The sequence below is a fragment of the Olea europaea genome, chromosome 9 (genome assembly GCF_002742605.1).
Source record: "Olea europaea var. sylvestris chromosome 9, O_europaea_v1, whole genome shotgun sequence".
In the NCBI taxonomy this organism is placed as follows: domain Eukaryota; kingdom Viridiplantae; phylum Streptophyta; class Magnoliopsida; order Lamiales; family Oleaceae; genus Olea; species Olea europaea.
Genome location: NC_036245.1, coordinates 9470783 through 9482129, shown reverse-complemented (window position 1 = coordinate 9482129; position 11347 = coordinate 9470783). Strand labels below are relative to the sequence as shown.

The 11347-nt window shown below is 37.6% G+C and overlaps 3 protein-coding genes across 3 annotated transcripts; 1 reads left to right on the top strand and 2 right to left on the bottom strand.

Moving 5' to 3' along the window:
- Positions 1 to 777: 777 nt before the first annotated feature.
- LOC111399921 (Werner Syndrome-like exonuclease) lies at positions 778 to 1892 on the bottom strand. The gene is made up of 2 exons (XM_023027405.1): positions 1843 to 1892; positions 778 to 1513 (listed from the first exon to the last, which is right to left on the bottom strand). The coding sequence occupies exons 1-2, from the start codon at positions 1890 to 1892 to the stop codon at positions 988 to 990; spliced, it is 576 nt and encodes a 191-aa protein (XP_022883173.1). The 3' UTR covers positions 778 to 987.
- A 49-nt stretch (positions 1893 to 1941) lies between these two features.
- On the top strand, positions 1942 to 6300 carry LOC111399920 (mediator of RNA polymerase II transcription subunit 15a-like). Its single transcript, XM_023027404.1, has 8 exons — positions 1942 to 2025; positions 2087 to 2161; positions 2301 to 3599; positions 4178 to 4501; positions 4636 to 4821; positions 4901 to 4989; positions 5102 to 5364; positions 6043 to 6300. Exons 1-7 carry the CDS (start codon positions 1942 to 1944, stop codon positions 5313 to 5315), a joined length of 2271 nt encoding a protein of 756 aa, XP_022883172.1. The 3' UTR covers positions 5316 to 5364; positions 6043 to 6300.
- Positions 6301 to 9953: 3653 nt separating this feature from the next.
- LOC111400054 (Werner Syndrome-like exonuclease) lies at positions 9954 to 10846 on the bottom strand. The gene has a single exon (XM_023027510.1). The coding sequence runs from the start codon at positions 10791 to 10793 to the stop codon at positions 10164 to 10166; it is 630 nt and encodes a 209-aa protein (XP_022883278.1). The 5' UTR covers positions 10794 to 10846; the 3' UTR covers positions 9954 to 10163.
- Between the last annotated feature and the right edge of the window lie 501 nt (positions 10847 to 11347).

The following is an 11347-nucleotide window of genomic DNA, read 5'->3' as shown; positions in this document are numbered from 1 at the left end:
TCTACCTTGGATCACTTGAGAGAACATTGAAGATGATATCTATATAAAGCACAATATGGCAATCTATCTTTCACGTTCACAGCCTTTATATTTATAGTTGGGGGCAATTAGGAGTCTTAGGCCGTGTCAAACTTTCCAAAAATTGAAAATACGATTTTCCATATAACACTGTTGCTCGAGTGAACAACAAGCGATGCCACTTCGCTAGAGCGAACATCAAGCGGCAAGCAAGCGACGACCATTCTGCTTCCTCTCGCTCGAGCAGTGGCAGGGCGAACAGTTAGCGGACTTCCAACGTTGCGACCTTGATTTGAACCAAACACTCAAACCCTAGTCCCTACCATCTAGCTTTGCTAAATTGCACCCTAAGTCCTTAACTTTTATAACATTGTACAATTGAGTCCCTGACTTTTACAAATTTACAATTTAGTCCTTTTGTCCACAGAATCGTCAATTACACCTTTAGACCTAACACTATAAAATGTGTGGTTAAAATTAATTTTTAACTTTAATTTAAATTAAAATCTGAATTTTAATTTGTAAAATAAAGGGGCTCAATATCTACAACAAAACAAGTAAGAGCTATTTTCAATAACTATAAAACTGTTACCCTGGCCCCTTTTAAATATTGAGTGAGTTAATCAAGAAAATAATCCATAACATTGTTTGGGTACAACAAAAATCCAACCTCATACTTGCAAAATCATTAACAGGAACCCACATATGATGGCAAAATAACATAGGAACAAGTTCCATAACATAATAATATGCCATAAACAAGATATAAAGCAAAAGACTTAAAATTAAAACGAATTAGCCAAAATAAAACAAACAAAACCCAGAATTCAGAACACCATTCATGGCATAATCCATCAATCGTACATAAGATCCATTCAAAAAATCCACTAAACCATTCTGTTGAAATAAAAAACAAGCAAGCTTTGCTAAGCCCTTTGATGGATCAATCTAAACACAATAATACCCAGTTTACCCAGCAGCATTCAAGACCCTGTCAATCTCAAAAGAGATGTAAGCATCAACACAAGCATACTGCACTTGATCAAGCGTCAACCATCGGTAGTCCCACCTACTCATAGTTACTCTTCTGGGCTTCTCAAACTCTTTACCAAGCACAAAACTGGCCAAATTCTTCAGCCCTGTATTCTGCAAATTTCTCATCTGATAAGTGTATGCCGCGAGCTCCCTTAAATCCACGGCATTCGCATTGAACCCAAATCCGTAGTCCCTTTCAAGTTTGTCCAAGTCAGACTCAATTCCAACGCCCACAAAAGTGTAGTCCTGTTCGGAGAGGAACTCAACGAGATGGTCGGGAATATAAGAGGAGTGGATGAGTTGGTAGACCAGACAGCGGCGACCGACGCAGAGCTGGAGAAGGGCAACTGGGTTCTGAAGGCGGCTGAAGCTGGGTCGCCACTCTACGTCGAGACCAACGATCAGGCGGCAGTGGTTGTTGAGGGACTCAATCTCGGATAACCACTCTGAAAGACAGGAGCTAAGAATTGGATATCATTTACAGCAGAAAACAGTGAAAACGAGCTAGGAATTTTCTGTTTGTTCCTGTTGATTTGAATATCAGCTATACTTGAATCAAACACATAAAAATTCAATATTTTTCAAGGTTCTTTTGACTTTCTATTTTTCTCCATTCAAATTGCAAGTGGCGCATGAGCCAGAATGACCAGATAATGTGTGATCCTTTTCATGGAAGCTCATATTAGAATTTCCTGTCGGTTTAATCCTGATGGTCTCTTCCAACACATTTGTAATCAGTATAAAGCTTTCTCTCTATTTTCTTTTGAGCATCCCCCCCCCCCCTCTCACCCTAGCAAGTATTGACTCTCTTTCTCTATCTTCCCCCTTCCCAAATCCATCATCAATATTTTGCGAGATGTTTCATTAATTGCATTCTCTTTCCTGTAAATGGTCTTTAATAATTTGAAAAATCGCAGATTACTTTATTCAAATCCTCACACCGCTGATTCCATTTTTTTCTTAGGAAGCGTGGTTTGAACTTGTACTTGCTCTTGTTCACTAACTTTATAAATATCTGTAACGCTTTCTGCAGATTCAGTTGATGAACAGTATTTATTTTTCTGAGGTATTTACACTGTACCAGAGAGCATCAGAATCATTCCGTCAGGTATCAGCTTTATAGATTCTTATAAATCTTGTCACCTCATTTATAATTTTTATTCATTCAGCCTCAACTAATTTGGCTTTTTTCTGGACCATTTCATAATGGTTGCTGCTGATATTAGATTATTGAATCTCTGATGCAGGCAACCAGTGCAGAGTCAGCAGCAAGATCTGAAAATATTCAATTTTTATATCTGAAGATAATAAAATTTCTACAGATGCCAAAAACTGAACTTATGCAACATCGCATAGAGATTGTTTACCAATTTATAAAAGAAATTGTATTGTACCTCAAACGGATTAGGACCAAGAATCCTGTTCCTTTGCAGCACCATCAACATCTAAAGGCATCTGGCAATCCTTCAAAAACCTCATCTCTGCTGCAAAAAGGGAACATTTTACAGTTCAATCAAGTGAACCCATACCATAATAATGCACCTACGAGTGTACCTCAGTTACTCATGCAGCAGGGTAACTTAAACTTACAAGGAAGCTGTACAAGCCAGTTTCAGGTTGGCTCTTCAACGGGGATGCAAAGGTCAGATCCTTCGCCATTATTGAACTCTTTTCAACATAGTCTGATGAAATCTAGGCAACAGTATTCGCCTAGTCAGGCACAACAAGGAATGTCATTACCTCATAAGGGTTCTCAAATTGGCTTTGAGCATGAAGCTTCGGGCTTGTTGCCCCCTTCTTCTGTAGGAATTTCTCAGCACAATACTACTTTGAGCACTCAACAGATGCGCAACTTGCCTGGGAACATCTTCAATAATTTAGATTTTACCATGAGGCCCCTTTCTCAAAATCCCATAATCACTGTATCTCAGTATAACAATCGACAGGACCAACATTTACCAATGCAGAAGAAGCTGAAGCAACCTATGCAACAGATGCTGACTGAGAGGAACAAGCAGCAGATGGTACAAAAAATGAATGAGGATGCGAAGATGGCTCAATTTGCGGAATTGAATCAAAGAATGCTAGGAAAGCATCACTCATTGGGCCAACATTTAGAACAGTATCCTTGGTCAATGCTGCAGCCGAGGGTTGCCTCTCCTCAAAGCTCTCAACACTCCTCTACACAGATTGAGATGAAGGATTTGTCATCAAAACTTTCCAGATCTACAATACCATTGCTATCTACTGCCTCTCCATCTGCTGTTCCTTCTCCTCTTACTCCAGCAACTCCATCTTCTGTGCCAACAGATCAAGAGAAGATTCCTATACGCTTTAGTCCATTATCCGTTGAAGAGAGGAACAAAGTTACACAGGCACCTATTGAACCACCCTTGCTCCAATCACAAGGCATAAGCGAAAGTCAAGTCCCTGTCTCTGTTACACTGGAGTATCCGAAGTCTCCTTTGCTCACAGAGTCTACATGTCCACTTGACTATCAACAGTCACGTGGTCAAGCCGACCCAGTGCAGCGGTTGGTTGAAGTGGTTGGTTGAATATTGTTCCCCTAAAATTTCTCTCTGAATACTTTCACTTCCATTAATGTCTGTGCCGGCAAATGTGGATATATTGAATTGCTTATTATCACTCATGTTAGTTATTTTTGTCATTATGCAATTATTGCTTTGATATTTCCAGAATGGGGAGAAAATAAAGGTTGATAATATTGTTTTTAACTGCTGTGGTTTAGGATTTTAGAGTGCCAATTCGGTTTGTGTAGGATAACTAGAAAGATCAGAAAAGAGAGGGGATAAACATGACGCAGAGAGGGGGTAGGTCAACTACATTTGTAATGTGGATAAACAACAGAAAATGTCAAATGACTATAATCCAGCTTACATAAATCATTTACTTTTAGGAACTTTGAGGAGATTTTGATTCTTGTCGTGCATAGATGTTATATAGCTCTACCATTATCATGATATGTTAAGCCATTTGATGCTAGAAAGGTTCACTGTTAAATTATAATCGTCAAAATTATCCATGACCGATATAGTTTTTTACTGTACGTGGTGTTAGACTTCTTTGTATTTCATATTGCATTTGATTCACTTGCATGTTGAAGGTCAATACAATGTCACAAAAAGCATTACATGCTGCTGTACGGGATATCAACTCAGCCACCTGGATAATCGACAGGAAATCTGGAAGCCTTCTTCAAGGTGAATCGAGGTGGGACGTTGGCCAGGACTTGGCAGATGATACTAGATCTTGTGAACATGGGAACTTTGACCTTCCATGCGTGAAGACAAGGATTAAGCGGCCACTGAGCGCCATATCTGCAGATGATATGACATCAGCTTTTACAAGAGGTGCTAATTTTGAAGGTGGCCAGATATCTGAAGTGGAATTTAATGCAACATTTAGGATAAAGAAACTAAAAGAAGAGGTATTTTGCAAAAATTCAGGAATATGTTTCTCCTCACACTCCCTCAAGAGAAGAAATTCTATCATTTCTTCTCTTCATTAGATGCCCATCTCCTTTTGGTTTCTTCTTATCCATCTTTTATTGCATTTATACAGTCTAATGATCTGCTACTGGAAGAAATCAGAGAAATCAACCACAAGCTTATTGAAACAGTGGTAGATGTGGTAGACATGAAAGATTTTTCCTGGGCAGGATCTGCTGATGGAACAGTCATTAGATGCTTATATAACGCTGTTCGATGCAATGGGAATATTAAAATGCTGAATGCTTCAACGCAAATGGTAACACACTCTTTATGGATTTCTTACTATAGAACTCATTACCAAAAATCTACTCAGGGGTGCTCTTTTTGGCTTGTAGTTTTCCAACCTGATTGTGGAATTGCTTGTGACTGCTGATTATCCTAATTCTTCTCCTGTAGTACTGGAAAGATTGCCCCCTGGTTGTAGGTGAGAAATAAAATTACATATTTCTATTTTATTATTTATTTAATAATTCACAATGCCGTGTATATAATAAAAATGACTATGATAACTGATATGGTGCGTATCAATTCTGCAGTGAAGCTGAAGAAGTGAAAGTTCTGTGGACAAAAGCAATGTCAAATTTCAGTTTATTGCTGCGGAAATATTCACAGCCCATTTCACTAAAAGAAATGGCCAAAACTTGGGATGTTTGTGCTCGTGAAGTATTTCGCCAGTTTGTACAGAAATTTGGAGGAGGTGACTTTAGTTCAACCTATGGCAAATGGGAGAATTGTGTAGCTGCTACGTAATACTGATGCATTTCCCATCCCTGCAGATGACTATAGCCTCCGGTGGAAGGTATGTATAACTTGTACATATTGTTACCAACTGCGTTGCCCTTGAAACAAACACTTGTTTCCTGCTATATTACATACAAGCTCTAGTGGTCGCAAAATCCATTGTTTTGAAAACTGTCCTGACCAAACTGTTTTAACTAGGAACACCGAGATCGGGACCGAGAATCTGTACAGGTGTAGCCTGGCATCAGATGTTAAAAATATGGAATATAACCTGGTTAACTGACCATGGAATAACCAGGCCACCAGGTTGACCAGTTGCACTTTTCTAAATAAAAAGAAAAAATTCTATTAGCTTGGCATCAATCATGTTATAATTTTATGAATATTTTCATCTCTATGGCTTTGATAGAGAGAGTGGATTCAATCCGAGCCAAGACAAAACTTGTCTTCTTTCTTTCGCCCCTCAAAGACCAAGGATACCATAGAACCTTAAATGTGTTGTCATGGATAAAAATTTTGTTTTGATGTTGATGAAATTTTTGTGCTGTATCCATCTGTATATAGTTTTTGGCTTTTGAGTCTACTCTAGTTTGAACTTTTTGATTCTTGACCTGTTACACCCGGGCAGGGTTGATAACATTGTGAAAATCGAGGCAGTTGGAGTTTGATTTCACTTTGTTTTCCTCGGTGTTATGAAATAAACCCAATAAGTAACCCACTTTTTTCTCTGTATCAGGCAAGTTGCTCACCTTTGCATAAGATAATTATACATTCAGAGAACTGGGAGCGAAATGGGAGCGAAGAAACAAATTTTCTTATAAGGAGTCTGGAAAAAAGTTTCAGTAGTAGGCTTCAAATTTGTTGGAAAACACATGGTTTGCTGTTGTACATAATCTTAATGATTTTTGCTTGGGGGATAACAAGACAATGACTATTGAAATTCAACTTTTTCCCTTCTTAAGCTGGCTTATTGAAGATGAAATCAGGGATCAAGACTTGTGTATTAAGGGTCTTTGATATAATGGGTTTATATTAGAGAGATTTTTCTGAAATATTTTTTGTCAACATCATATTCAAATACACATTCCTTGATATTTATACTCGACTCCTTAAACTTTTCTCCATTTTTCAAACAAGCATTCTCAAGTAGAGCAAACACTCGAGCTTCACACAAAACCTAATGTCATTCCTGCAAAATCATAAAGGCGAAACAAAATTTAACCCAGAAAATAACAAACCCCGATTCAAAATACTGTTGTTGATTAAATCATACCGCTCGAAACAGCCAGAAAGTGAATCCATTGTTCATACACAACTTGAGAAATTTATATCCATATTTGCAACAATTTATCAAACGAAAGAAAATCCAACCAGCAGCCGATTCATTTCTTAGGTTAAGAACTGTAGCTTCTTAAAACATAGAAACCAATGCAAATAGCAGTTTAAGTTCATTTTTGCACATATGAGCTCGCCCATGAAATAGTGGTAAAGCCTTAACTACCCAAAAGTCCAAAGAAGAATTACTAGGGTTTGGATGGTGTCAGTCGTCGAAATTTCTCCGGCAAAGAGGCAGTTAGAGATTTTAACTGAATGGAGAAAAACCCTAAAATGAAAATGAAATGACAAGTTCATACTGTACAGCAAGAAATTATGCGCAGTTTATGGGATTATGAGAATTGATTTTTTTATCGTTACAGAAAAAAAGTAGATCTCACTTGTGAGAGAAATAAAAAATAACGATTGACTTAGGAAAGTAACGATCAAAAATTTGATCACCACCAAACATACACTTAGCTTGGGCAGGAAATTACATAAGGTTGTGCAGTTGTGAAACTTCAATTTTTGAATTCAATTATTGTAATTCTAAGTGTTGTTTGGTTACAATGGTAAGTCTTTGAAATTATAATAGAATAGAAATGAGTTATAGATAAGTGGATAGTAACTGTGAATTCTACTAAATCTATGATTAAAATTAATATTTGACTTTGACCATTAAATTATAAGAAAATAATAATATTCTGGAAACATGCACTTAACCATAGTAATAAAATTAACTCAACCTATACTATACCCGAGTGAATTGTAAGTTAAGCACGTAAAAAGACATGCAATCCATTAATTAGACAGCAAAAGGAGCTCTATATAACTAGGCATTATAACATAACATAGAAAGTTTAATAGATGCCTGCTTAATATAAAAATAAAAAGGGTAATTTGTCGAGCCGAGTCATTTTCACATTTTCAAATGCGTGAATGGTACATGAACTTTATTTTATGTATCAAAATCATACACGAACTCAATTTTGTATCAAAATATAGATGAACAACCAAAAATATGATCGAAGTTTCTCGTATTAGAGCATGTTGGCTTGGGCTTCTGTCTATTAAAGAAGCCAAATGTGGCTTCCACCGGCCTCAAGAAGCCATATCCATTACCATACAACAGTTAAATCCACCTCAGAACATAAGAACATAAAACATTCTTGAATAATCTGTCAACAGAATCCAACCTACAAGCATTAACATTTTTTTTTTCTGCCTTCAGTAGTAAAGTGTCTAGATAACGTGTCACTAGAATCATTCAAAAACAAGATTTCATAATCGCTTTTGATAATATAACAATGCAGTCAGAAATTTAGAGCATGTTTGGTAAAGATTTTAATCCAATTAACATCAATTTTTTGACCATTATTTCACTATTTCGGCCGTCATTTTTGAATTCTTCTCTTCTAGATAGGACCCACTTTATCTTTAACGGACAAAAAATCAATTAACAAAATCTCTACCAAATAAGACTAAAATGCCTTAATTCTTCTACAACCATCAATACAGCAAATGTCACGGGCTAGAACAAAATACTAACCCTAGCAGAGTTTAACTTATCCCGTACTACTGTATTGGTCCATGTTGCCAAACAAGACACTAATGGCTTAATCAACTAAGAACATGTTTGGTAAGGATTAAAATCAGATGTTTAGTAGATTTTGATAGAAATTGTTAAAAAAAATTATTCTAGTTGTACATACTACAACCCCGGTTGACAACGTACTCACGGGAAGGAAGCCCACGATTTTTTTATTTATTGTGTGTATCTCTCTTATGTGTGTAATTGTCAGCTCTAATTGTACATGTAGCATTGTTGGTTGTTAAAATATGTGGTTGAAAAGTTGTGTATCCTATGTGACAATTCTGGGAACGTTCTACAACCACTTGGAAATTCACGGGAATGTTTTACTATGTCAAATTCAAATTTTAGCGTTACCAAGTTTACGTTCCAATTTACCGTTTGACCTTACGTGCGGAATTAATACAATTAATTGTAACAAGTCACAAATTAATTGTTGTCTAGGAGATTAAACATACACGTCCAATTAAGCCTATGTTGAATTGTCGGTTTGCGTAAAATAAATAAAACAGTAACAACACCAACTCACAATATGATGACGGAGAAACCCTAACGTGGGTAAAACCCCGAGACCAAGACAGTAGTTTCCACTATACCAATCCAGCCAGTACAAGTTACGCCAAACTCCGTACCAAGTCAAACTCGCTATTCCAGTCTCATGATCTACTGTCGTAGATACTGCTAGTCTCCTGCTAGCTTCCCGATCTACCTCCTGCAGTCCAATCTGCTATCCAATACAGCCTCCTAGTCTCTAGCTGAGTGTATCACCAAGTGAAATTTCAAGAACCTCATGTTCTTGTCTAGTTCCTGAATTTGTCATCCACCTCTCTCAATCTCTCAATGAGAGAGTCCCTTCCTCAACAGATGAAAAAGTCCAGGTGTTTTGTCTTCACAAATAGTGATGTTTTCCCCAACAGTGGATTGCCCGAATCACAAGGTGTTTATGGATGAATTCCTTGTTCAGTTCTACCTTGGATCACTTGAGAGAACATTGAAGATGATATCTATATAAAGCACAATATGGCAATCTATCTTTCACGTTCACAGCCTTTATATTTATAGTTGGGGGCAATTAGGAGTCTTAGGCCGTGTCAAACTTTCCAAAAATTGAAAATACGATTTTCCATATAACACTGTTGCTCGAGTGAACAACAAGCGATGCCACTTCGCTAGAGCGAACATCAAGCGGCAAGCAAGCGACGACCATTCTGCTTCCTCTCGCTCGAGCAGTGGCAGGGCGAACAGTTAGCGGACTTCCAACGTTGCGACCTTGATTTGAACCAAACACTCAAACCCTAGTCCCTACCATCTAGCTTTGCTAAATTGCACCCTAAGTCCTTAACTTTTATAACATTGTACAATTGAGTCCCTGACTTTTACAAATTTACAATTTAGTCCTTTTGTCCACAGAATCGTCAATTACACCTTTAGACCTAACACTATAAAATGTGTGGTTAAAATTAATTTTTAACTTTAATTTAAATTAAAATCTGAATTTTAATTTGTAAAATAAAGGGGCTCAATATCTACAACAAAACAAGTAAGAGCTATTTTCAATAACTATAAAACTGTTACCCTGGCCCCTTTTAAATATTGAGTGAGTTAATCAAGAAAATAATCCATAACATTGTTTGGGTACAACAAAAATCCAACCTCATACTTGCAAAATCATTAACAGGAACCCACATATGATGGCAAAATAACATAGGAACAAGTTCCATAACATAATAATATGCCATAAACAAGATATAAAGCAAAAGACTTAAAATTAAAACGAATTAGCCAAAATAAAACAAACAAAACCCAGAATTCAGAACACCATTCATGGCATAATCCATCAATCGTACATAAGATCCATTCAAAAAATCCACTAAACCATTCTGTTGAAATAAAAAACAAGCAAGCTTTGCTAAGCCCTTTGATGGATCAATCTAAACACAATAATACCCAGTTTACCCAGCAGCATTCAAGACCCTGTCAATCTCAAAAGAGATGTAAGCATCAACACAAGCATACTGCACTTGATCAAGCGTCAACCATCGGTAGTCCCACCTACTCATAGTTACTCTTCTGGGCTTCTCAAACTCTTTACCAAGCACAAAACTGGCCAAATTCTTCAGCCCTGTATTCTGCAAATTTCTCATCTGATAAGTGTATGCCGCGAGCTCCCTTAAATCCACGGCATTCGCATTGAACCCAAATCCGTAGTCCCTTTCAAGTTTGTCCAAGTCAGACTCAATTCCAACGCCCACAAAAGTGTAGTCCTGTTCGGAGAGGAACTCAACGAGATGGTCGGGAATATAAGAGGAGTGGATGAGTTGGTAGACCAGACAGCGGCGACCGACGCAGAGCTGGAGAAGGGCAACTGGGTTCTGAAGGCGGCTGAAGCTGGGTCGCCACTCTACGTCGAGACCAACGATCAGGCGGCAGTGGTTGTTGAGGGACTCAATCTCGGATAACCACTCTGAAACCATGCCGGGATCGTGAGTTACGAGGGTGTGGATAATGTCTCCGAAGAAGTCTACGTCGAACAGATTGTGGGTGTCATATGGTAACCGGTAGTCTTCAATGGTGATCGCCATAGCTCCGCCTCTGTGCCTTTGGAGACGCAAACATAGATCCCAACTAGCATATGAGTGAGTCTGAAGGCCACTGTTCACTTTCAATTAACATATTTTTTTAAGCCTGACGCCGAAGTACAAATTTCACGTTCACTATTAAATTCAATTACATTATATTTCATTTTTCTTTCTCCTAATTTTAATTACACAATCTTTCATAATATAATATTACACGTAAATCGAAAACTTTTCATTCTTTTTCAATCACTCATTTTTCTAAAAAATATTATTCCTCCCATTTTCATTTTCAAGTAATAGAAGTCAAACGGAGGCTTAATGTGGTCACGACATGTTTGTCAGGGAACGGATGGGGAATGGGAATCACAAGTCACCATCTAACCTACTCCTCCAACCCCAAGCCTTTACCCATTTGTGCAATCGAAAGCCCGAGCAACTAAAAAAAAAAAAAAAAAGGTTGAACTCTAACTTTGAGGGCCCTCATCGCCCCACTCCTAAATCTTTGTGAGGGAGGTAAATCGCGGGATGTACCCCAACAGGTCAAGGAACAAAAGTTG